The 27,891-nt window shown below is 42.0% G+C and overlaps 1 protein-coding gene across 7 annotated transcripts in view; it reads right to left on the reverse strand.

Moving 5' to 3' along the window:
• CDK7 (cyclin dependent kinase 7) overlaps positions 1 to 26,276 on the reverse strand; it is a 46,888-nt gene extending 20,612 nt beyond the window's left edge. Inside the window, exons 1-6 of one of the 7 annotated variants that reach the window (XM_073014716.1) lie at positions 26,163 to 26,276; positions 25,617 to 25,676; positions 8,641 to 8,674; positions 6,423 to 6,490; positions 5,570 to 5,638; positions 1,577 to 1,687 (exon numbers count right to left, since the gene is read on the reverse strand). In XM_073014716.1, the coding sequence (XP_072870817.1) occupies positions 1,577 to 1,687; positions 5,570 to 5,587 (129 nt within the window). In that variant the 5' untranslated portion in view covers positions 5,588 to 5,638; positions 6,423 to 6,490; positions 8,641 to 8,674; positions 25,617 to 25,676; positions 26,163 to 26,276. Of the gene's footprint in view, positions 1 to 1,576; positions 1,688 to 5,569; positions 5,639 to 6,422; positions 6,491 to 8,640; positions 8,675 to 25,616; positions 25,677 to 26,028 lie in introns of those variants that run through there. The other 6 variants (XM_007974673.3, XM_073014715.1, XM_007974679.3 and 3 more) reach the window with 6 other exon arrangements.
• Between the last annotated feature and the right edge of the window lie 1,615 nt (positions 26,277 to 27,891).

Genomic DNA, 27,891 nt, shown 5'->3' on the forward strand with positions numbered 1-27,891 from the left:
CTTCAAAATCTATGCTAAAAAGACATCAGCAATAACCTAAAAAGGATTCCAAACTTACGATATGAGAATTACTAGTTACAAATTATATATTCTAGCATCTACCTAGCTAAATTATCAGCTTTGTTCTAAAAGGTGAATGTTCCCACTATTTCATAAACTGTATTTTGTACCTTGAATTTCAGAGCTACAAGAAACATTACTTTTCTAGTTGTATTTTGGCATTGTATGAGTTAATCCAAGACAATCACTATAACTATATTTTTTCCCCACAACAACATTGTGGCGCAAAGAATACTGAACTTAAAGCCAAAAGACCTATTTTCTTCTTTTTTTTTTTTGAGACAGGCTTTCACTCTGTCACCTAGGCTAGAGTGCAGCGGTGAGGTCTCAGATCACTGCAACCCCCGCCTCCTGGGCTCAGGTGATTCCCCGACCTCAGCCTCCTGAGCAGCTGGGACTACAGGTGTGCATCACCACACGCAGCTAATTTCTGTATGAGTTTTCACTATATTGCCCAGGCTGGTCTAGAACTCCCGGACTCGAGATATCTGCTTGCCTCGGCCTCCCAAAGTGCTGGGAACACAGAAGTGAGTCACGGTGCCTGGGCCAAAACCCATGTTTTAATATTCTGTCCGTTATCAGCAGCCAACCTTGAAAAAAAATATAACCATGGCCAGGTCACTTAGCAACTTAGCTCTTCATCTATTATAAAATGAGGGGGCCGGGGCCGGGCGCGGTGGCTCACGCCTATAATCTAGCACTTTGGGAGGCTGAGGCAGGCAGATCACGAGGTCACGAGATCAAGACCATCCTGGTTAACACGGTGAAACCCCGTCTCTACTAAAAATACAAAAAAAAAAAAAAAAAAGCCAGGCTTGGTGGCGAGTGCCTGTAGTCCCAGCTACTCAGGAGGCTGAGGCAGGAGAATGGCATGAACCCCAGGAAGTGGAGCTTGCAATGAGCCGAGATCACACCACTGCACTCCAGCCTGGGTGACAGAGCAAGACCCTGTCTCAAAAAAAAAAAAAAAAAGAAAAAAAGAAAAAAATAATGAGGGGGCTGGGCACGGTGGCTCACGCCTGTAATCCCAGCATTTTGGAAGGCCGAGGCGGGCAGATCACGAGGTCAGGAGATTGAGACCATCCTGCCTAACACAGTGAAACCCCATGTCTACTAAAAAAATACAAAAAATTAGCTGGGCATGGTGGTGGGCGCCTGTGGTCCCAGCTACTCGGGAGGCTGAGGCAGGAGAATGGCGTGAATCCGGGAGATGGAGCTTGCAGTGAGCCAAAATGGTGCCACTACACTCTAGCCTGGGTGACAACACGATTCCATCTCAAAAAAAAAAAAAAAAAAAAAAATGAGGGACTGGATCTCTTCCAGTTCTAAATTTCACAAAGTTAATATGGAACCAAGTGCTGGAACAACTGAAGGGAACAATATATAGGAAAAAGATGGGATAAAACGGTCAGCTATAAATTCATATTGTTAAACGATTTACATGTTCAGACCATTATGTACTAAAATGGCTCTATAAAACTTGACTGCTATAAAGAAGCAATATTAAAAACCTTACCCTATGTAGGATCCAATGTTGATGTAAATATTCTAATCCTTGAAGAGTCATCAACATGTAGGCTTTGATGTGTGATGGTGTCAGCACAAGACTATTATCCTTTATTATAACCTGTAAAGCAAGTATACAATATACAGGTACCCTTTATTATTTCAAATAAACTCTACCACATAAAACAATTTATAGACTTAAAATATAAGTATCAATACAGGAGACTCTCAAGAGAGGTTATCTACGTTTCCTCAGGAAGCACTGTCAGAATCTCCCGAGTTAGATGGGTAGGGAGAGCATTTCTGGTTTGGAAAGAAAGCAGTACTTTGTCCTCTACTGCTTTCGCATGAAAGTAGCAAACACCTGTTGTTTTTGCTTGCGTCTTCTAAATGCTTCTAACAATAGCATTTAGTGTTCCTTTGGGAAGCCATCTCTTCTCAGCTTAGTTCACGTGGTTAAGGTAGGGCTGAGCCAACCTAAGGCCTCCAGAGGTAGGCACATGACCCAGGCATCCCCATTATCACACTGCAGTCTCCCGGCCAAGTGACTGGTTCAGGGATACAAGACAAGTGTGCTATAATCAAAGAAAAGAAAGCACTTTCATTCCTCAGGTATTATTAAACTCTACAAACATATACCTATAAGTATCTGGAACACCATATTGAAAACTGTACACATGAAGAAGGCAACAGAGAAGAAAACAGAGCTGAGTTAAAGTGTAAGACTGAGTTTTGATGGCATTATTTGTGAGCTGTGCCTAATGTCAGTTTATTTCTAGATTTATCAGTTATCCCCTTTTCTTTTTTTAAAATCAGATATAAGGTAAAGCATACCCTTTTTAGTGTATAGTTCCATGAGCTGTGACAAATGCATCCAGTCATGTAACCACCACTATAATCAAAGCATAGTTCCATAACCTCCCCAAATTCCCTGAGGCCCCTCTGTACTTACTCCTTTCCTTTACCCCAAAGTTCCCATAACTGCTGATCTGGTTTCTGGTTCCTTTTGTTTTGCCTTTTCCAGAATATCATATAAATGAAATGATTCAATACATAGTCTTTTTAGCCTGGCTTCTTTCACTTAGCATAATGTATTTCAGATTCATCTATGTTGTTGCAGTTATCAATAGTTTGTTTCTATACCTGAGTAGTATTTCAGTTTGTTTGTACAGTCAGAATGAGGGATGTTTGGATTGTTCCAGTTTTGACAATTATTAATAAAGCCCAACATTTGTGTACCAACTGAATTCTGGCTTTTTTTTTTTTTGAGATGGAAGTCTCACTCTGTCACCCAGGATGGAGTGCAGTGGTGCAATCTCAGTTCACTGCAACCTCCACCTCCCAGGTTCAATTGATTCTCCTTCCTCAGCCTCCCAAGTAGCTGGAATTACAGGCACCCGCCACCACGCTCAGCTAATTTTTTTTTTTGTATTTTTAGTAGAGATGGGGTTTCGCTATGCTGGACGGGTTGGTCTCAAACTCTTGACCTCTGGCGATCTGCCTGCCTCAGCCTCCCAAAGTGCTGGGATTATAGGTGTGAGCCACTGTGCCCGGCCTCTTTCTTTTAGATAAATACCTAGCAGAGGTATTGCTAGATCACAAGATTATTGATTAGTATTATCAATCACAATATTAGTGATGCTATTATAGATCACAATACTAGTGGTATTGATGCTGGAAGGACCTATCACAATAGGCTATGGATTCAATCACCACCAGTCTGAGCATTTAGTGTGTTCCTACTACTTTCTGATAATGTGTTGTGTGAAATCTTTTTTTGCTTTAATTTGGCTGGTGTGTATTTAATTGTATAAGAAATTGCCAAGCTGTTTCCAAAGTGGCTTTATCATTTCACTGCTTTCTCACCAGCAGTGTATAAGAATTCCAGCTGATGGGGCTGGGCATGGTGGCTCACGCCTGTAATCCCAGCACTTTGGGAGGTTGACGCAGGTTCAAGATCAGCCTGGCCAATATGGTGAAACTCCGTATCTACTAAAAACACAAAAATTATCCAGGCATGGTGGCAGGCACCTGTAATCCCAGCTACTCGGGAGGCTGAGGCAGAAGAATCACTTGAACCCGGGAGGTGGAGGTGGCAGTGAGCCGAGATCGTGCCACGGCAACAGAGCGAGACTCCGTCCCCCAAAAAAGAAAGAAAGACAAAAAAAAGAATTCCAGCTGTTCCAGTCATGCAAGGTGGCTCATGCCTGTAAGCCCAGCACTTTGGGAGGCTGAGGCAGGCAGATCACCTGAGGTCAGGAGTTCAAGACCAGCCTGGTCAACATGGCGAAACCCTGTCTCTATTAAAAATACAAAAATTATCCAGGCATGGTGGCAGGCACCTGTAACCCCAGCTACTCAGGAGGCTGAGGCAGTTGAATTGCTTGAACCTGGGAGGCAGAGGTTGCAGTGAGTCAAAATCTTACCACTGCACTCCAGCCTGGGTGACAATGAGAGACTCCATCTCAAAAAAAAAACAACAAACTTCCAGCCGTTCCATATCATTGGATTATTCGTTTTTTGAGATTCAACTAATATTAATGAATTTTATATTCTTTAAAAAGAAACTTGCCCAGGCACAGTGGCCCACACCTGTAATTTTAGCACTTTGGGAAGACAAGGCAGGTGGACTACTTGAGGTCAGGAGTTTGAGACCAGCCTGGCCAACAAGGTGAAACTCCATCTCTACTAAAAATACAAATATTAGCTGGGCATGGGGATGGGTGCCTGTAATCCCAGTTACTCGGGAGGCTGAGGCACAAGAATCGCTTGAACCTGGGAGGCAGAGGTTGCAGTGAGTTGAGATCACGCCACTGCACTCCAGTCTGGGTAAGAGCGAAACTCTGTCTCAAAAACAAAAAACAAAACAAACTTGGCTTTCAAAAGAATGCCATTGCCGGGCGCAGTGGCTCAAGCCTGTAATCCCAGCACTTCGGGAGGCCAAGACGGGCGGATCACGAGGTCAGGAGATCGAGACCATCCTGGCTAACACGGTAAAACCTCGTCTCTACTAAAAAAAAAAAAAATACAAAAAACTAGCCGAGCGACGTGGCGGGCGCCTGTAGTCCCAGCTACTCGGGAGGCTGAGGCAGGAGAATGGTATAAACCTGGGAGGCGGAGCTTGCAGTGAGCTGAGATCCGGCCACTGTACTCCAGCCTGGGCGACAGAGCGAGACTCCATCTCAATAAGAAAAAAAAAAAAAAAAAGAATGACATTACTCTGGTTACATGGAAATAAGCTTCTTTATTTTTTAATAAAATTTTTAAAGTAGAGACAGGATATCACTATGTGGTCCAGGCTGGTCTTGAACTCCTGGGCTTAAGCAATCCTCTTGCCTTGGCCTCTCAAAGTGCTCAGAGTATAGGCGTGAGACACTGCACCTGTCCGGAAATAAACTTAAAATTCTTATACGTTGGCTGGGCATGGTGACTCATGCCTGTAATCCTAGCACTTTGGGAGGCTGAGGAGGGCGGATCACTTGAGGTCAGGAGTTCAAGACCAGCCTGGCCAACATGGTGAAACACCGTCTCTACTTAAAACGTAAAAATTAGCCAGGCATGCTGGCACCTGTAATTCCAGCTACTTGGGAGGCTGAAGTGAGAGAATCACTTGAACCCAGGAGGTGAAGGCTGCAGCGAGCTGAGATCATGCCATTGCACTCCAGGATGGAGTGAGACTCCATCTCAAAAAAAAAAAAAAAAAAAAAAATCTTATAGGTCTAATGCTCATTTCTCCAAAAATGACGTCAACTAGCTATGGGAACATGGAAGGCAGAAAGGCCAATGAAATCCAAATCTTTGTATGTAACACTGGGAATATCACTAAATGATTAGAAGAAAATAACTCAAGAGATCCTTTTGACTCAGAGTATATCCAAATTTCAACAAAATTAAGCCTTTTTTTTCCTTTTACTAGCAGTATCTTCTTAGGTAGAAAACAAATATTTAGGTTCTTGTTTGATAAACTGGGATAAAGGAATTTCTCCATGAATCTTAATCTTACCTCTAGATCAGTTTCCATAAAATCAAAGACAAGGCTAATATTAGATTTATGTCCAAAAGCATCAAGGAGCTGCAAAGTACAAAAATTAAAATGTGATTCACTATTTAATACCTGACAGTATGATAGCAACTGAGGCAATTTTTTAAAATTTAAAAAGCATTTAAACTGTTGGTAATTCTCTATAAAGCTTAAATCATTTGATTAATTTGACATTTTCCTTTTTTGGACAGTACTAAAGGAATTAGTATTTTGAAGCACAAAAATATTAAATTTTACTTAAAAAAAATAGCCAACCTCTTTCCCCAAATATTTGGAGTTATAATTAAGAAATTAACCAGTGAAAACCTCATTCCAGTCTCCAATTTAAAAGAAAAGTCCCAAATGTGATTCTTAAGAACTCCTCTAAATAACAGCAGCTATCATTGAATGAATGAATACATTTTCTATGGCACGCACTATTCCAGATACATCTGCTCAATTGGCTGGTCTCACAACTACTCTATGAGGCAGGGACTCCGGGGAGTTGTGAGTAAACACACTCAAGGTCTCACACAGGCAGAAAGAAAGGTTTTGAATTCAGGTTCACACTCTCAGCCACTATATGCTAGAGCTCCCAAGACTTCAAAATCATTTCTGACAAAATTAGCCTACATGTCAGTATTTCATTTATTTAATCAGTGGTATAGTTTTAAAGACAATGTCTACCAAAACAACTGGGATAGGAAATGTATTTCCTTTAAGCTTCTGTAAGGCTCATCTAGAACAAGTCATCTTGCTGAGCCTTTAATCAACATCCATTATATTAAGAAAAGGCAGAATCCCAAATCCCAGTAACAGTTTTGATCATACTCACACCAATTATATTTGGATGACTTAGCTCCTGTAATAATTTTATCTCTCTTAAGGCTGTTCTATTTATACCTATATAAAAAGGCAAAGCAAAATGTGAGCAATTCTGAAATCTCAAACCTTAAAAACACATTTTTTTTTTTTTTTTTTGAGATGGAGTCTCACTCTGTTGTCCAGGCTGGAGTGCAGTGACGTGGTCTCAGCTTACTGCAACCTCCACTTCCCGGGTTCAAGCAATTCTCCTGCCTCAGCCTCCTGAGTAGCTGGGATTACAGGCATGAGCCACCATGCCCAGCTAATTTTTGTATTTTTAGTAGAGACAGGGTTTCACCATGTTGGTCAGGCTGGTCTCGAACTCCTGACCTTGTGATCCACCCGCCTCGGCCTCCCAAAGTGCTGGGATTACAGGTGTGAGCCACCGCGCCTGGCCACAAACACATATTTTTAAAGAAAGGTCAGTCACCTCAGAAAATAGTGAACATTCCACACAAAAATAAGGGCTACTTTGACAATTTTTATGTGAAATCTGTTGTTCTTTTACATTGTTTTATTTTTATTATTAATTTTTTTTGAGATGGGGTTTCACTCTGTCAGCCAGGTTGCAGTGCAGTGGCATGATCTTGGCTCACTGCAGCCTCCACCTCCCAGATTCAAGTGATTCTCCCACCTCAGCCTCCCGAGTAGCTGGGACCACAGGTGCGTGCCTCCACGCCTGGCTAATTTTTTGTACTTTTGTTAGAGACAGGGTTTTGCTATGTTGGCCAGTCTGGTCTCGAACTCCTGAGCTCAGGCGATCCACCCGCCTCACCCTCCCAAAGTGCTAGGATTACAGGCGTGAGCCACCGTACCAGGCCTATATTGCTTTTTTAAAAAAATAGCTTAACAAAGACTATGACAAATGGTGAAAAAACTTTCACTTTATCTATAGGATATCAGGATCTGAAGACCACTAGACTAAGAACATATATAAGTGTGCAGCATATAGGTGATAAGCTTCCCTACTCTTGCCCTACAAATGTTAGTGGCATATTGTTTGTGCTAAAAGCAAACTAGTAATAAGACAGTATATATTCCAATACAAATGACAGATTTCAAAATTAAAAATAAGATATAGGCCAGGTGCGGTGGCTCATAATTCCAGCACTTTGGGAGGCCTAGGTGGGCAGATCACTTGAAGCCAGTAGATCGAGACCAGCCTGGCCAACATGGTGAAACCCCATCTCTACTAAAAATACAAAAAATTGGCTGGGTGTGGTGGCACGCACCTGTAATCCTAGCTACTCAGGAAGCTGAGGCAGGAGAATGGCTTGAACCCGGGAGGCAGAGGTTGCAGTGAGCTGAGATCGCGCCACTGCACTCCAGCCTGGGCAACAGAGCATGGCACTGTCTCAAAAATAAATAAATAAAATAAAAATAAGATATAGTATTGGCACTTACACAGACAATGGGTCTCTTTTATAAGAGCTATTTTATGATGACTCCTAATAAGTAAGACTTTGGAAGAAAGTTTAATGAAATCTTTTCCCCATATATCTATTCCATAGTTAGCTTTATGTACTTTCATGAAAATGTATCCTGAATTTTCAAAGTAATTAGAAACTCAGAAACAGAAAAAACAATGGCTTGTAACACGTAAAACCGTAACGAAGACAGAAAGACAGACTAATTAAGCTTGCTGCCTTCCATTTATGTGGGTGATTTGGAATATTTTTCTGAACATCCAATTGGTGAAAATCACCAAATACTCCTTCTCTATCCTGAGTCTATCTTTACTCTTCGGGGACCCTGTAGTAACTCTATCCAGAACCATTGCTAACTCTTATTAACTAATATTTTGCTAGTTTCTTCAGTGAGAATGAAAACTTTATGCTGGGCATAGTGGCTCAAGCCTGTAATTCCAGCACTTTGGGAGGCCGAGGTGGGAGGACAGCTTGAGGCCAGGAGTTTGAAAGAAGCCTGAGTAACACAGCCAGACCCCATCTCTACAAAAAATAAAACATTAACCACAAGTGGTGGCATATGCTTACAGCCCTAGCTACTCAGGAGGCTGAGGTGGTAGAATTGCTTGAGTACAGAAGCTTGAGGCTGCAATGCTATGATTGTGTCTCTGTACTCCAGCCTGGATGACAGAGCAAGACCCTGTCCTTTTTTTTAAAAAAAAAAAAAAAAAAAAAAGGATAAAATTTTTCCTATCTATCTGTCAGATTACATGAAATACTTACCATCTTTAGCTTCTGATCTATGTCCAAGTTTGATCTGGTAGAGAGGGGAAAAAAAAAACAAATATATTAAAAACATGTTAAATTATTTAGAATCAACGAATAATATGTAAACATTTCAAATACTTCACCACAGCAAAAACACAATTAGCAACCAATATGTACCTAGCAGGCAAAAAGAGAGTAGGAATCATGATCGGAAAGACAAAATTAACAATATAAGAATCAAACACCTATCCTTGTCCCTTAAGTTTCCGAACTATACATTCAAATAATAAAATTAAGAAAAATCTATTTTACCTTTTCAAGGTTCAATGTGAACTAAATAACTAAGGGTACCCTGATTAAAAATAAATATGTAACTTCAAGTTAGCCTACTTGGAGGGAAAGATACAGAAAATAACATGCTGTATAGTTGGTAATAAGTCCAATAATATGCTCTTAGACACATTTTTCAAAAAGCAAAATTACAAATTGTGATGGTTAAAATGTTGTTACTCTGAATAAACATAACAAATTACATGAACAGGTTTAGTCTTACACAAAATAAATTACCTGAGTAAAGAACATTCTCTGTTTTTTTAAAAAAAAATGTCAGTAATCAATAAAAGACTGGCGGGGCATGGTGGCTCACATTTGTAAATTCCAACACTTTGATGGGCCAAGGTGGAAGGATCACTTGATCCCAGGAGCTTAAGACCAGCCTGGGCAACACAGCAAGACCTAGTGACTAATAAACATTTTTAAAAATTATCCAGGAGTGGTGGCACACACCTATAGTCCCAAGTACTCAGGACACTGAGGCAGGCTACAGTGAGCCATGATCACACTGCTGTACTCCAGCCTAGGCAACAGAGAGAGACTGTCTCAAACAAACAAACAAACAAACAAACATACAGGTGGCTCATGCCTGTAATCTCAGTATTTTGGGAGGCCTGGGTAGGAGGATCGCTTGAGTACAGGAGTTAAAGATCAGTCTGGGCAACAAAGCAAGACTCTGTCACTACAGAAAAATTTAAAAAGTTATTGGGGCACGGTGGCATGTGCCTGTAGTCCCATCCACTTGGGAGGCTGAAGTAGAAGGAATGCTTGAGCTCAGGAGTTCGAGGCTGCAGTGAGTTATATTTGCATCACTGCACTCCAGTCTGGGCAACAGAACAGGAGATCCTACTTCTAACCAACAAAAAAGCAACACAGAATTTCTTATTTAAAGTAGTCCATTTAGGATTCATGATTTGCTCACTATAGAGCCCCTGAGCCCTGAATAATCAGCAGTGGTAGCCAGGGCCTCACCATGGGCCTCAGGTGAAACTCTGAGACATATTGCCTTCAGGTATGACACAGCATATTCACAGCTGTAGTGGCTACCAGGAGAGACTCCTGTTTGAGAAAAGGAGAGGGAAGAGTAAAGGGGATTCTGTCTTGCAGCTTAGGGACCAGCTTGGTTGTACTGGGGAAGAGTACCAGGTGGGCTATTGGGGTCCATGAATCCAGGCCTTGGCTCTTGGATGGCATTTCTGGACCTACCCCTGGAACATAGGGGAACCCACTACCCTGAAGGTGAGTCCCAGGCCTGGCAGCATGCAGCGTAAGCTGACTGAGGAGCCCTGGGCCTTAAGTGAACATTGGTGGTACCCTGGCAATACTCCCTCCCCCATGGGCCTGTGGTGCTGGTGGACATAGGAGCAACTCCTCCACCTGAGGAAAGGGGAAGAAAGAATGGTAATACAGAGAATTCTGGACCTTATCCAAGACCACCAAGATAGTACCTCTATGAGTCTAGAAAAACTACAGCATTACTGGGTTTGGGGTACCCCCTAATGCAGATATGGTTACAGTGACCAATGACATAGATCGCAACACTCTATTCCCTTTGAATACTTGGAATGCCTTCCAATAAGAATGGTACAAACAAGTCCAGACTGTGAAGACTATAATAAATACCTGACTCTTCAACATACAGATGGCAGTGAACACTCACAAGCATTAAAGCCATCCAGGAATACATACCCTCACCAAATGAACTAAATTAGGCACTAGGGGTCAATCCTGCAGAGAAAGATATGTGACCTTTCAGTTAGAGAATTCGAAATAGCTGTTTTCAGAAAACTGAAAGAAATTCAAGATAACACCGAGAAGGAATTCAGAATCCTATCAGGTAAGTTCAACAAATACTTGAAATAACTAAAAAGAATTAAGCAGAAATTCTGGAGTGGAAAGATGCAACTGACATACTCAAGAATGCATCAGTCTTTGTTTATTGGAGACGGAGTTTCGCTCTTGTTGCCCAGGCTATAGTGCACTGGCACAATCTCAGCTCATTGCAACCTCTGCCTCCTGAGTTCAAGCAATTCTCCTGCCTAAGCCTCCCAAGTAGCTGGAATTACAGGCATGCACCACCACACCCAGCTAATTGTGTATTTTTAGTAGAGACGAGACTTCACCATGTTCAGGGTGGTCTCGAACTCCTGACCTAAAGTGATCCACCCGCCTCAGCCTCCCAAAGTGCTGGGATTACTGGTGTCAGCCACTATGCCCAACCCTTTATTTTTCCTTTTTTTAAAAAGAGTCTTGTTCTGTCACTCTGTCACCCAAGCTGGAATGCAGTGGTGCAATCTCGGCTCACTGCAACCTCTGTCTCCCAGGCTAAAGCCATCCTCTCCCCTCAGACCCCCCAAGAAGCTGGGACCACAGGCACAAACCACCATGTCAAGCTAATTTTTCTATATTCTGTAGAGATGGGGTTTCACCATGTCGCCCAGCTGGTCTCAAACTCCTGAGCTCAAGTGATCCACCCACCTCGGCCTCCCAAAGTGCTGGGATTACATGCATAAGCTACTGTGTCCAGCCGCATCAGCCTTTTAATAGCAGAACTGATAAAGCAGAAGGCAGAATTAATGAGCTTGAAAACAGGATATTTGAAAACAGAGGAGACAAAAGAAAAAAAAATAAAAAAGAAATGAGGCATGCCTACAAGATCTAGAAGACAGGCTCGAAAGGGCAAATCTAAGCGTTTTTGGCCTTAAAAAGGAGGTAGAGAGGAGAGGCAAGGTAGAAAGTTAATTCAAGGGGTAACAGGAAACTTCCGAGACACAGAAGTAGGTACCAATATTCAAGTACAAGAAAGTTATGGAACATGGGGCTGGGGATGGTGGCTCACGCCGGTAATCCCAGCTACTAAGGAGGCTAAGGCAGGAGAATTGCTTGAACCCGGGAGACAGATGTTGCAGTGAGCCAAGACTGTGCCACTGCATTCCAGCCTGGGCAAGAAAAATGAGACTCCATCTCCAAAAAAAAAAAAAAAAAAAAAGGTTGCAGAATACCAAGCAGGTTTAACCCAAAGAAGACTACCTCAACACATTTAATAATCAAACTCTCAAAGTCAAGGAATAAGAAAGGACCCTAGGCCAGGCACGGTGGCTCACGCCTGTAATTGAGCACTTTGGGAGACTGAGGGTGGGTCACCTGAGGTCAAGAAGTCGAGACCAGCCTGACCAACATGGAGAAACCCTGTCTCTACTAAAAATACAAAATGAGCCGGGTGTGGTGGCACATGCCTGTAATCCCAGCTACTCGGGAAGGCTGAGGCAGGAGAATCGCTTGAACCCGGGAGGAGGAGGATATGGTGAGCCAAGATCGCACCATTGCACTCCAGCCTGGGCAACAAGAGCGAAACTCTGTCTCAAAAAAAAAAAAAAAAAAAAAAAAAAAAGAAAGAAAAAGAAAAAAAAAAGAAAGAATCCTAAAAGCAGCAAGAAGAGAAAAGAGTCCCCAATATGTTTGGCAGCAGACTTTTCAGTAGAAACTTTACAGGATAGGAGAGAGTATCAGAATATATTTAAAGTGCTGAAAGAAAATAACTTTCAACCTAGAATAGCATATTCAGCAAAAATATCCTTCAAACAGGAAGGAGAAATAAAGACTTTCCCAGACAAACAAAAGCTGAGGAATTTCATAAATACCAGACCTGTCCTACAAGAAATGCTAAAGGGAGTTCTTCAATCAGAAAGAAAAGAGTTAATGAGCAATATGAAATCATCTAAAGGTACAAAACTCACTGGTAATAGTAAGTACACAGAAAAACACATAGTATTATAACACTGTAATTGCAGTATGTAAACTATTCATATCTAGCAGAAAGATAAAAACATGAAACAATCAAAAACAATAACAATTGTTCAAGACATAGTACAACAAAGTGGGGAGACAAAGTTAAAATGTAGAGTTTTTATTAGTTTTATTTTTGCTTGTTGGTTTATGTAATCAGTGTTGTCATCAGTTTAAAATAATGGGTTATATTATTTGCAAGCCTAATGTAACCTCGACTCTAAAAACATACAATAGATACACAAAAAATAAAAATTAAGAAATTAAAACGTGCCACCAGAGAAAATCACCTTTACTACTAGGAAGACAGGAAGGAAGGAAAGAAGGAAGAAAAGACCATAAAACAATCAGAAAACAAATAACAAAATGGTAGGAATAAAAGTTCTTACTTATCAATAATATCACTAAATATAAATGGGCTAAACTTTTCAATCAAAAAGCACAGAGTGACTGAATGGATTTAAAAAAAAAAAAAAAAAAAAAAAGAAGCAGCCCTAATGATCTGTTGCCTACAAGAAGCACTTTAACTATAAAGACACACACAGACTGAAAATAAGGCCAGGTGCGGTGGCTCATGCCTGTAATCCCAGCACTTTGGGAGGCCAAGACGGGTGGATCACAAGGTCAGGAGATCGAGACCATCCTGGCTAACACGGTGAAACCCCGTCTCTACTAAAAATACAAAAAATTAGCCGGGCGTGGTGGCGGCACCTGTAGTCCCAGCTACTCGGGAGGCTGAGGCAGGAGAATGGCGGGAACCCGGGAGGCGGAGCAGTGAGAGGAGTGAGAGGAGATCACGCCACTGCCCTCCAGCCTGGGCGACAGAACGAGACTCCGTCTCAAAAAAAAAAAAAAAAGAAAAAAAGAGATGGAAAAAGATATTCACTGCCAATGGAAACCAAAAAAGAACAGGAGTAGTTATATTAAATAAAACAGATTTCAAGCAAAAACTATAAAATGAGACAAAGTAACTATATAATGATAAAGGTGTCAATTCAGTAAGAGAATATAAAAATTGAATATATGCATCCAACAATGCGGCACTCAGATATATAAAATATTTTTAGCATCAAAGAGAGAGGCAAACCCCATATAATAATAGCTGGAGGCTTCAACACCCCACTTTCACTACTGGACAGATCAATGCAGAAAATCAACAAAGACACACTGGACTTAATCCACACCACAGACCACATGGACCTAATAGATATTTATAGAGAATGTCATCCAATGGTTGCAGATTAAACATTCTTCTCCTCAGCAAATGAATGATTCTCAAGGACAGACCATATGTTAGGCCACAAAACAAATCTTAAAACATTGCAAAAAACCGAAATCTGATTCAAGTATCTTTTCTGACCACAATGGGATAAAACCAGAAATCAATAACAAGAGGAATTTTAGAAACTATGTAGTACATGAAAATTAAGCAATGCACTCCTGAATGACCAGTGGGTCAATGAATAGATGAAGAAGAAAATTGAAAAATTTCTTGAAAGAAATGATAATGGAAACACAGCATACCAAAACCTTGGGATACAGGGAAAGCAGTACTCAGAGGAAAGTTTATAGTTATAACTGCCTACATGGAAAAAAAAAAAAAAACCTCCAAATAAACAATGATGCATCTCAAAGAACTAAAAAAGCAAGAGCAAACCAATCCCAAAGTTAGAAGACAATAATAACAATCAGAGCAGAAATAAATGAAATTGAAACAAAAAAATATACAAAAGATCAACAAAATAACAAGTTGGTGTTTTGAAAAGACCATCAAAATTGGACACATGTTCTTCAAGTTGCCCACTTGGATCTCTCCCAAGCGCACTTTCGTTTCTTTCCTACTTTAAAGCTTTTTAATAAACTTCCAGCTGGGCACACTGGCTCACACCTGTAACCCCAGCACTTTGGAAGGCCAAGGCAGGGAGATAATGAGGTCAGGAGTTCGAGACCATCCTGGCCAACATGGTGAAACCCCATCTCTACTAAAAATACAAAAGTTAGCCGGGCCTGGTGGTGCGCGCCTGTAATCCCAGCTACTCAGGAGGCTGAGGCAGGAGACTCACTTGAACCTGGGAGGTGGAGTTTGCAGTGAGCCGAGATCACGCCACTGCACTACAGCCCGGCGACAGAGTGAGACTCCATCTCAAAAAATAAACAAACAAACAAACAAACTTCCACTCCTGCTCTAGGAAAAAAAAAAATCACTCCTGCCACCATAAGAAGAGGTGCCTTGCTTCCCTTTCACCTTCCACCATGATTTGAGTATGGATTTTTGGTACATGCTAGGCAGAAAATGCCTGCATGACCAGTCCCAATTAAAACCCTGGCCACTAAAAACCTTACCCAACCTTTACACTAAAAGAAAAGGAGAAAAGATGCAAATAAATAAAATCAGATGTGAAAAAAGGGGACATTACAACCAATACCGCAGAAATTCAAAGGATCATTAGTGGCTACTATGAGTAACTATACACCAAGAAACTGGAAAACCTAGAAGAAATAGATACATTCCTAGACACATACAACCTACCAAGATTGAACCATGAAGAAACTGAAAACCTAAACAGGCCATTAACAAGTAATGAGATTGACGCCATAATAAAAAATCTCCCAGCAAAAAGCCCAAGACCTGATGGCTTCAATGCTAAATTTTACCAAACATTTGAAGAAGGGCTAGGCTGGACACAGTGGTTATCCCAGCACTTTGGGAGGCCGAGGCAGGCAGATCACTTGAGGTCAGGAGTTCGAGACCAGTCTGGGCAACATGGTGAAACCCCATCTCTACTAAAAATATAAAAAGTAGCCAGGCGTGGTGGTGCATGCCTGTAATCCCAGCAACTTGGGAGGCTGAGGCAGGAGAATCACTTGAACCCAGGAGGTGGAGGTTGCAATGAGCTGAGATCACGCCACTGCACTCCAGGCCTGGGTGGGCAATAGAGCGAGACAAAAAAAAAAAGACAAGAGGGGAGGGGAGGGGAGGGGAGGGGAAGGAGAGGGGAAGGGAAAAGGGAAGGGAGGGGAAGGGGAGGGGGAGGAGGGGAAGGGGCTAATACCAATACTACTCAAACTATTCCAAAAAACAGAGAAGTAGTAAATAACTTCCAAACTCATTCTATGGGGCCAGTACTACCCTGATACCAAAATCAGACAAAGACACATCAAAATAAGAAAACTACAGGCCAATATCCCTAATGTACATTGATGTAAAAATCCTCAAAAAAATACTAGCAAACTGAATTCAACAATACATAAAAAGATCATTCATCATGACCAAGTAGGATTTATCCTGGGGATGCAAGGATGGTTCAACATATGCTAATCAATCGAAGTGATATATCATATCAACAAATGAACGACAGAAACTATATAATCATTTCAATTGATGCTGAAAAAGCATTTGATAAAATCCAACATCACTTCATGATAAAAACTCTTAAAAAACTGGGTATAGAAAACATACCTCAACATAATAAAAGCCGTATACTACAGACCTACAGCCAGTATACTGAATGGGGAAAAATTGGATTTCCTTTAAGAGCTGGAGCACACCAAGGATGCCCACTTTCACCACTGTTATTCAATATAGTACTGGAAGTCCTAGCTAGAGCAAGCAGACAAGAGAAAGAAATAACGGGCATTCAAATTGGAAAGGAAGAAGTCAAATTCTTCTTGTTTGCAGACGATATGATCTCATATTTGGGAAAACCTAAAGACTCCACCAAAAAATGACTAGAACTGATAATTCACAAAAGTTGCAGCATACAAAAATCAACATACAAAAATCAATAACCCTGCTATATGCCCACAGTGAACAATCTGAAAAAGAAATCAAGAAAGTAGTCCCCTTCACAACAGCTACAAATAAAATTAAATATCTAGGAATTAACCAAATTAAGTGAAAGTTCTCTAAAATAAAAACTATTGGCCAGGTGCGGTGGCTCTCACCTGTAATCCCAGCACTTTGGGAGGCCAAAGCGGGTGGATCATGAGGTCAGGAGTTTGAGACTAGTCTGGCCAACATACTGAAACCCTATCTCTACTAAAAATACAAAAAATTAGCTGGGTGTGGTGGAGGGCGCCTGTAATCCCATCTACTCAGGAGGCTGAGGCAGGAGAATGGTGTGAACCCGGGGGGCGGAGGTTGCAGTGAGCTGAGATCATACCATTGCACTATAGCCTAGGCAACAGTGCGAGACTCTGTGGCAGGAAAACAAAACAAAACAAAACAAAAAACCATCATTGGTGAAAGACACTGAAGACAACACACCAAAAAAATGGAGAGATAATTCATATTCATGGGTTGGAAGAATCAATATTGTTAAAATGCCCATACAACCTAAAGCAATCTAGAGATTCAATGTAATGTCTGTCAATATACCAATGATATTCCTCATGGAAATAGGAAAAACAATCCTAAAATTTGTGTAGAACCACAAAGACCCAGAATAGCCAAAGTTATCCTAAGAAAAAAGAACAAAAGGGAGGAATCGCATTACCTGACTTCATACAACAAAGCTATAATAACCAAAACAGCATGGTATTGGCATAATAACACACACACAGACCAGTGGAACAGAATAGAGAACCCAGAAAAAAATCCATACATCTACAGCAAACTCATTTTCAACAATGGTGCCAACAACATACAATGAGGCAAAGACATTTTCTTCAATAAATGGTGCTGTGCCTTAAGCAGAGGTTAGGTTTGCTGTACAGATTTAAGTTGATGCCTTCTGCATTCATAGTCTCTAGAGATTTAGTCTTTCTTCTCTTCCTGGTGCAGAGAAGGAGACGCCCTGTCAAAGAGATACTCCTTTACAAACGTACACTTCCGTTAAAAAAGGGCAGCTTTTCAGACCTACTCCCGTATCTGCAGTTTCTCAGGATAACCAGCTCACAATAATCAACATGCCAAAGAGGCATATTTTTGAAATCACCTTTGCAAAAACTACAACAGTGAGCAAAACCTGACATAGCTGACTCCATCTTTGCTTTTTTTTTTTAGACAGAGTTTTTGCTCTTGTTGCCCAGGCTGGAGTGCAAAGGTGCAAGCTCAGCTTACTGCAACCTCCGCCTCCTGGGTTCAAGCAATTCTCCTGCCTCAGCCTCCCAAGTAGCTGGAATTACAGGCATGCGCCACCACGCCAGGCTAATTTTGTATTTTTAGTAGAGACGGGGTTTCTCCATGTTGGTCAAGCTGGTCTGGAACTCCCGACCTCAGGTGATCCACCTGCCTCAGCCTCCCAAAGTGCTGGGATTACAGACGTGAGCCACTGCGCCTGGCCCTATCTTTGCTTTTAACCTCACAAGCTTTTTGCTTATTCCTGAGTGTTGGCAATGCTAACTATGGGAGAAATTCAGTGTAGAGTTTAACTGTGAAACAAAGATGATAACAGTCCTTTCCCAAAATTAACCCACTCCTTGCTAGAGACTAAAAGCATCTTTGTAAAATTACACGAGGTTAAAATTATTGTTTAGGAGTTATGTAGCCAAAGGTAACAAGAATTTTGTAACCTCCACAATTGCTCCTATAGATAACATCACTATCGTAAAACATAAAACTGGTAGTTGGGGTATCTTTCAGACCTTGCATTTTGATGGACCAATTGGTGCCACTTGGACCAGGAGCCCGTATGAAGAAACTGACTCAACCGGTTCTGTGACCCCTACTCAGGAACTGAGTCAGGGCAAGAAGACAGGGCAACTCCCTACGATTTTATCCAAGACCCAACCCATCAGCATTCCCCATTCCCTAGCCCACTGCCTACCAAACTACCTTTGAAAAACCCTCGCCTCCGAATTCTCAGGGAGGCAGATTTGAGAATTATCTACTGTCTTCCACACTTTGTTGGCCCTGTGACAATTAAACTCTTTCTTTGCTGCAAACAAAATAAATTAAGTGGTGCTGGGAAAACTGGATATCCATCTGCAGAAGAATGAAACTAGACCCATATCTCTCATCATATACAAAAATCAAATCAAAATGGATTAAAGACTTAAATTGAAGACTTCAAACTATGAAATTACTAAAAGAAAACACTGGAAAACCTCTCCAGGACATTGAGCTGGACAGAGTTCTTGAGTAATACCCCACAAGCACAGGCAACCAATGCAAAAGTGGACAATGGGATCACATCAAGTTAAGATGTTTCTGCAGAAAAAAGGAAACAACACAGTGAAGAGAAAACCCACAGAATGACAGAAAATATTTGCAAACTATCTATCTGATAAGGGATTAATATCCAGAATATATAAGGAGCTCAAACAACTCTATATGAAAAAAATATAATAATCCAATTTAAAAATGGGCAAAAGATCTGAATAGATATCTCTCAAAAGAAGACATACAGATGGCAAACAGCATATGAAAAGGTGCTCAACATCACTGAGCATCAGAAAAACACAAATGAAAACTACAATGAGGGCTGGGGCCGCTGGCTCATGTCTGTAATCCCAGCACTTTGGGAGGCTGAGGCAGGCGGATCACATGGTCAGGAGTTCGAAACCAGCCTGGCCAACATGGTGAAACCACGTCTCCACTAAAAACACAAAAATTAGCCGGGTGCGGTGGTGTGGTGTGCACCTGTAACCCCAGCTACTCAGGAGGCTGAGGCAGGAGAATTGTTTGAACCCGGGAGGCGGAGGTTGCAGTAAGCCGAGATCGTGCCACTGAACTCCAGCCTGGGTGACAGAGTGAGACTGTCTCAAAAACAAAAACAACAAAACCTACAATGAGAGATCATCTCACCTAAGTTTAAATGGCTTTTATCCAAAAGATAAGGATGAATCCTGGTGAGGATGTGGAGAAAAGGGAACCCTAGGTACACTGTTGGTGGGAATGTAAATTAGTCTAACCGCTATGGAGGACAGTTTAGAGGTTCCTCAAAAAAACTAAAAATAGAGCTATCATATGATCCAGCAATTCCATTACTATGGATATATGCCAATGGATTCAGTATGTCCAAGAGATATCTTAACTCCCATGTTTATTGCAGCACTATTCACAATAGCCAAGATTTAGAGGCAATCTATGTGTCCATCAAACAAATGAATGAATAAAGAAAATGTGGTACATGCACACAAGGAGTACTACTCAAAAATAAAAAAGAGGCCAGGCACAGCGGCTCATATCTGTAATCCAAGCACTCTGGGAGGCCGAGGAGGGCAGATCACTTGAGGTCAGGAGATACAGACCATCCTGGCCAACATGGTGAAACCCTGTCTCTACTAAAAATACAAAAAATTAGCTGGGCATGGTGGCACGTGTCTGCAGCTACTCGGAAGGCTAAGGCAGGAGAATTGCTTGGACCTGGGAGGCAGAGGTTGCAGAGAGCCAAGATTGCACCATTGCACTCCAGCCTGGCAACAGAGGGCGACTCCGTCTCAAACAAAAAAAAAAAAAAAGAAAGAAAGAAAAGGAAGGAGCTAAGAACAGTTGATTTTAAAATTCTTACATTTTCCACACATAATAAAAAACAAGTAATTTCATAAAACCCTCTACTCCATCACCCAGATTCAACAGTGACCAATATTTTGCCACACTTACTTCATTCACCCAACCTCTCCTTTTTGTTGGCTAAAGTATTTTAAAACCCCAGACTTCATGTCATTTCACTCCAATATACTTAGGTAAGCATCTCTAAAATACGGACATTCTTACATAACTATGCCATTTTGACACCTAACAAAATTAACAATAATGCTACAGTAGCATCTAATATCTAGTTCCTATTCAAATTTTCCTGATTCAGATTTCCCAATTGTCTCATAGAGTAGCCAAAACAATTCTGAAGAAGAAAAAAGGGGTGTATGGGAGTTAACAGATTTTAAGACTTATTAAAGACACTGTAGTATTTCAGCAGCAATGGGAAAAACATAACAAAACAAAAAATAAACCCACCACCGGAACAGAATAGTGTGCCCAGAAATTGGACCCAAGTTCCAATACTGGAACTTGGTATGGCAAGGGTATGGGGAGAATTTGGCATTACAACTCATTAGGAAAATGACAGACTATTAATAGTACTGGGACAACTGGAGAAAAAACATTCAATCTTAGCCAGGCACAGTGGCTCATGCCTGTAATCCAAGCACTTTAGGAGGCTGAGGCAGGAGGATGGCTTGAGGCCAGGAATTCAAGACCAGCCTGGCCAACACAGAAAGACCCTGTCTCTATTGAAAAAAAAAAAAGAGAAAAAATACTGGATCCTCATATCATACAACAAAGAAAAAACTTGTTGATGAAATAAAGATCTAAGTATTAAAATCAATATTTTAAAAATTTTAGAAGAAAATATAGGAAAATTCTTTGTAATCCAGAAACAGGAAAGCACATAAAAAGGAAGCCTTTGAAGGTTTGAAAAAAATTAACAAATTCAATCATATTAAAATTTTAACTTTCAGTACCTCAAAGATACCATAAATAAACTAAAAGTCTTGCCAAAGACTGGGAGATGAGGCCGGGCGCGGTGGCTCACGCCTGTAATCCCAGCACTTTGGGAGGCCGAGGCGGGCGGATCACAAGGTCAGGAGATCGAGACCATGGTGAAACCCCGTCTCTACTAAAAATAGAAAAAATTAGCCGGGCGCAGTGGCGGGCGCCTGTAGTCCCAGCTACTCGGGAGGCTGAGGCAGGAGAATGGCGTGAACCCGGGAGGCGGAGCTTGCAGTGAGCCGAGATTGCGCCACTGCACTCCAGCGTGGGCGACAGAGCGAGACTCCGTCTCAAAAAAAAAAAAAAAAAAAAAAAAAAAAAGACTGGGAGATGATATATGCAATGTATATTTCTGACAAAGGATCAATATCCAGAACATAAAAGAATTCTGGCTGGTTGCTGTGGCTCACACCTGTAATCCCAGTTCTTTGGGAGGCTGATGCTGGAGGATTGTTTAAGGCCAGGAGTTTGACACAAGCCTGGACAACAAAGTGAAACCTTGTCTTTATTAAAAAAAAAACCAAAAAGTATGAATAAGAATAAGTCCAATAAATCAATAGGACAAAAAAAAGTAAGTAATCCAACAGAAAAACAGGAGAAAATCTAAGAAGACAGTAAGTGTAAGAAAAGATGATGAACTTTACCAGTAATCAGAGAAATGTTAATTGAAACAATAAGCACGTATCATTTTCAATCTCTGTAATTGACAAATGTTTTAAAGTCTGACAATGCAAATGATGTTGAGAATGTGGTGGGACAGTGAACTGGTCCAATCATTCTGGAGAACAATTTGACCATATCTGGTGAAGCTGATGGTTGTGATACTCTGAAGCAACAATTCATAATTTGTTTCAATTACAGATACATTCTCTAGAGAAACTCAAACCTGCATACAAGATGACTCACAGATGACTACCCAGAGAAGGAATGTATTAGAGAAAAACATTAAACAGCAGCCTAAATGTTTATCAACAGGAGTTTGGATAGAAAATTTCAGTGTAGACATGTAACGGAAACTAATAATCAATGAGCATGAATCAATTGGATCTACATGTATCATATGATACAGAGGATTTCAGAAATAATGTTGACTCAGAATAACAAGTTGCAGGCCGGGTGTGGTGGCTCACGCCTGTAATCCCAGAACTTTGGGAGGCCGAGATGGGCAGATCACCTGAGGTCAGCAGTTGAGAGGCTGTGGCAGGAGATCTGCTTGAGCCTGGGAGGTGGAGGTTGCAGTGAGCCAAGATCACGCTACTGCATTCCAGCCTGTGTGACAGAGCAGGACCCCATCTCAAAAACTAAATAAATAAAAATAAAAATAAATAACAAGGTGCAGAAGAATATACCAAATATACATATATAGCTTAAAGTATGCAATACTGGCTGAGTACGGTGGCTCACACCTGTAATCTCAGCACTCTGGGAGACTAAGGTGGAAGGATCACTTGAGCCCAGGAGTTGAAGACCAGCCTAGTCAGCATAGTGAGACCCTGTCTTTACAAAAAAAGGAAAAATTTAGTGGGGCATGGTGGCATGCACTTATACTCCTAGCTGGTTGGGAGGCTGAGGCAGACAGAATGCTTGAGACCAGGAGGTCAAAGCTTCAGTGAGTTATGATTGTGCCACTACACTCCAGCCAGGGAAACACACAGCAAGTTGCTGTCTCAAAAATAAAGAAAAAGGAAAAAAAAAAACAGTATGCAATACTACATATTGTTTTGAGATACACAGATTTGAGACACACACTGAAAAATGAGATATAACCCAAAAGGCCATCAATAGGGGATTGGTTAAATAAATTAAGAAACAAATTCCACATAATCTTTTTAAAAGAGTGAGATAATCAGTATTTCTAAAGTCCAAGACACAACAGGTGAATGAGTACAGAGTAGCTTATTTAATGATTCCTTCCCTTTTTATAAAATTAAACACATGCTAGCAAATGAATGGGAGTAGAAATTATGAGTGTTGGAATAAGGTCTACAACACCAAATCCTCAATGTTCATAGTAGAAAGTATATACAACATCTAAAACTGAGGGAAAGAAACACCTCAAGAAATAGGCCAGGTATAGTGACTCACAGGTGTAATCTCAGCAATTAGGGAGGCCTAGGCAGGACAATCACTTGAGGCCAGGAGACTGGCAGGGGTATCATGCCTGGCTAATTTTTGTATTTTAGTAGAGACAGGGGTTTCACCATGTTGACCAGGCTGGTCTCGAACTCCTGACCTCAGGTGGTCTGCCTGCCTTGAGCTCCCAAAGTGCTGGTATTACAAACATGAGCTACCGCGCCCAGCCGAAAGGCCAATACATTTTTAACAGTGTCTACAAATGCACTAGCCATAGCCCTAGGTACAGTGTGAATGGAATTAAACAGACAATAAACTCATAGATAGGAGGATTTCAAATTTCGACAAATGCCACATCGATGACAGAACTACAGCAAAGCATAGGGAAGGAGGGAGGCATATCTGTTTTAGCTGGAATGAACAAAGAAGGCCTCTACGGAGGAGACATTTGAGTGAAACCTGGATAAGGAATCAGCCATGCCATGTTCTAGAGGGAAAATATACCAACCAAGAAGCCAGACCAAATGCGATGACCCTGTGATTCTGGGACTGGAATGAACTTAATTTGTACAGGGACAGAAAAGTCAGTGTGGCTATGATATAGCGAACCAGAGACAGAATTAAAAAAATGACTAAGCCAGGCTTGGTGACATGTGTCCTTAGTTCCAGCTACCTTGAAGGCTGGGGTGGGAGGGTTACTTTAGTCTAGAAGTTCGTGGCTGCAGTGAGCTATGGCTGTGCCACTGAATTCCAACACTTCCACCTGGGCGACAGAGAGAGCCCTCCCCTCACCCCCACAAAAGAAAGAGGACGAAAGATTCTTCTGAATTAAGGGTTTCACAAGGGAGAGGCTGTAGTGGTGGATCATAAAACATAAACTAGGACATGACAAACGTAAAAAAGTGAAAAAAAAAAAAAAAAAAAAAGGCCAGGCATGGTGGCTCACACCTGTAATCCCAGCACTTTGGGAGGCCGAGGTGGGTGGATCAACTGAGGTCAGAAGTTAGAGATCAGCCTGGCCGACATGGCGAAACCCTGTCTCTACTAAAAATATAAAAATTAGCCAGGCATAGTGGCAGGTGCCTGTAGTCCCAGCTACTCGAGAGGCTGAGACAGGAGAAGCGCTTGAAGCCGGGAGGCAGAGGTTGCAGTGAGCCGAGATCGCACCGTTGCACTCCAGCCTGGGCGACAAGAGCGAAACTCCATCTCAAAAATAATAACAACAATAATAATGGCAAGAATAATTGAGAAGAGTCAGTCAGGTTTTAAATGAATGCAAGAGAGTGCCTGGAGGCTGGAAGATGACCAAAAAAGGGGGGAATTAATGTTAAATATGAATGACTTCCAAAGAGTTACGGTTTTTGAAGGAGGAGAAGCAGATTCAAAGTAGCAACGGTAACAAAAGCAACATCAGGACACCTGGATTTAAATCCTAGCTTCAGCAATTACTAGCTGTGTGATATTGACAAATCACCTAATCTCTCAGCCTCAGGTACCTCAAGTATAAAATAGGATTACTTTTAACCACTTTACAGATTGTTTTGAAGGTTAAATGAAACAATGTAGGTGAACGTGAGTTACGTAATTATGACCCAAGTCTTTTTATTTTTATTTTTTTATTTTTTAAGATGGAGTCTCGCTCCCTCACGAGGCTGGAGCACAGTGGCGCCATCTCGGCACAATGCAACCTCCACCTCCCAGCTTCAAGCGATTCTCCTGCCTCAGCCTCCCGAGTAGCTGGGACTACAGGTGCGCGCCACCACGCCCAGCTAATTTTGGTATTTTTAGTAGAGACAGGGTTTCACCATGTTGGCCAGGATGGTCTCCATCTCTTAACCTCAAGTGATCCGCCCACCGCGGCCTTCCAAAGTGCTGAGATTTCAGGCATGCGCCACCGCGGCCGGCCGACCCAAGTCTTTTGAATGAATATAAGAAGCTACTGAACTCATTTTAGACTTCACATCAATGTTGTTAATGCTAGTGAAAGTATTTCATGGTAAATCTGTACACAGAAACTACAGATACGACACACTGAGTGGATGCAGGTGTGGCAGAAACAGTGACCTGGAAAGATCACGGTATCAAATAGTTCTGAAGACCGAAATGATCGGCATACTTGCCCCCAAAATATGAGTTTATGCAGTGAAAATAACATACAGCTTCTTCATTTCAATAGAAATTAAAACGGGTTCAACCCTAGAGTTCCGTTTGGGAACACAAAGTACTAATTATTTTGTCTCTGAACATGACATGAGTAACTCATTATCAGAGTATGGTCAAGACTAATAAAATGGCTATCAGTCAATTCATAATACAGACATCTTCAAGGAGACTTGAAGAAACATGACATAAAAGGATAACTCACTTTCTTAATGGCGACAATTTGGTTGGTATTCTTATCTCTGGCCTTGTAAACCGTGGCAAACTAGAAAGAAAAATAGGAATAACGTAAGTTTATGGGGGTTTTTGTGTTTGCCTTTTTGCATTTTTACATTTCGCGAAGCAGAGAGCCCAGAGTTCCTTAGCTGACTCGCGGCGGCTGGAAACGTGGCGGGTCAGTCTCCGTCCAGCTCCAGGCTACTCTTCAGCAAGGAGAGGCCGCTCAGGGATTCACCCCCAGGATGTAAAGAAGGGGCAGCAAGTGCGTCTGGGAGGTTTCCCCCAAAGAGAATAAGCAGCCAAGCCAGAACTCTGGCCTCCACGGGAAAACCGGCAAAGGTGGAGGCGGCGCGAGGCTGTCCGCTCCGGGCCTTCCCCGTCCCTCCAGAGAGCCTCACCTGTCCCTCCCCAAGGAAGTCCAGCTTCTCATAACGCTTTGCCCGAGACTTCACGTCCAGAGCCATCCGGCGCCGCAAAGCCCGACTCCAGCCGAAAGGGGCGAACTCCCAGGACAGCACGAATTTAAAGCTACCTTAAAGCCTCCAACAGCCACTTCCGTCCACCCGGGTCCGCCGCGTTAGTATCCCCGCCCCACTTCCGTGGTGGGCGGAGGAAGCTGCGCTAGGCCCGGGCGGTGGGCGTTCCCCACCCGTCACGTGACGCCTGTCGGTGCCTTAAGTGGAGCATCTTCAATGGCTGCTGTGTCACTCTGTTACCGTTTTAACTTGGGTATTTTCTACATTACCAGGCACTAGTCAGCGTTCTAATTTGGTGTTCCATGCTCGGGATTTGGTAGGTGTCTGTGAATGTAGAAGGTTTGGCCTTGTACCTGTTCTCGCTTTTTGGTTCTCGCTCGAGCGCGTCCTGTCGCCATGGTTGCTATGGACGCCAAACCCTGCTATCTCAGATTACTGAGACGAGTGCCAAGGTTTTTTTTTGTTGTTGTTGTTGTTTTTTGAGACGGAGTCTTGCTCTGTCGCCCAGGCTGGAGTGCAGTGGCCTGATGTCAGCTCACTGCAAGCTCCGCCTCCCGGGTTCACGCCATTCTCCTGCCTCAGCCTCCTGAGTAGCTGGGACTACAGGCGCCCGCCACCTCGCCCGGCTAGATTTTTGTATTTTTTTTTAGTAGAGACGGAGTTTCACCGTGTTAACCAGGATGGTCTCGATCTTCTGACCTCGTGATCCGCCCGCCTCGGCCTCCCAAAGTGCTGGGATTACAGGCTTGAGCCACCGCTCTCGGCCCAAGTGCCAGGTTCTTACGGGCTGGTCAAGAGTATTCTTAGTCCAGTCGCTTTATGAAGAGGCGGGCCCAGGGAAACAAAATCCAACTCAACTGAAATGTGCTGTGGGAATCGGCTTTTAGTCCTCAGTTTTCTACTCGGTAAAATGGGAAAAATAAGGAACTACATCACAGGTGGTTGTGGGTATTAAATGAAACATGCAGAAAGCTTAGACATTAACCCAATTAATTGAGACAATGCTCAATTAACTGTTAGCAGTGATGAGTACCCCACCCCTTGATTATCATAAATTGCCATAACAAACACACTAATTCATTTATTCAAAAATATATATTGAGTGCTTTTCCTTTTTCATTTTTCCCTCTCTTACGCTGCTGATATTGAGTGTTTTCTATGTGCCAAGCACCATTGTAGAATCTGAGATAATAGCAGGGAACAAAGATCCCTGCCTTCCAATGGGAGCAGATAAAAAACAAGTCAAATATGTGTTATGATACGTAGGTGATAAGTGCTATGGAGATAATAAAGCAGATAAAGGATAACAAATCAGAGCAGGAGCAGTGATGGAAGTTTTTAATAGGGTGGTACAAGAAAGCCATCACTAAAAACCCACTGGAGGGATCGGAGCAGACAAGTGATATGACCTGACTCATTTTTAAAAGGTACACTGATGGGAGACTATATTATAGATTTTGAGGGACAAGGAAAAGAAAGAAGGCCTGTTAGAGAACTATTGCAGTAATCCAGATGGCTCTACTAATGGATAATTACAAGGTTCTGAGGCAGAGCAGCTGTCAACATGGAAATGTTCCCCTGCACCACCAGCCCCCCCGCCTTTTTTTTTCTTTCTCTTTCCTTTTTTTTTTTTTTTTTTGAGACAGAGTCTAGCTCTGTTGCTCAGGCTGGAGTACACTGGCACAATCTGAGCTTACTGCAACCTCTGCCTCCGGGGTTCACGCGATTCTCCTGCCTCAGCTTCCCGATTAGCTGGAGATTACTGGCCCACTCCACCACACCCAG

The sequence above is a fragment of the Chlorocebus sabaeus genome, chromosome 4 (assembly GCF_047675955.1).
Source record: "Chlorocebus sabaeus isolate Y175 chromosome 4, mChlSab1.0.hap1, whole genome shotgun sequence".
Classification (NCBI taxonomy): Eukaryota; Metazoa; Chordata; class Mammalia; order Primates; family Cercopithecidae; genus Chlorocebus; species Chlorocebus sabaeus.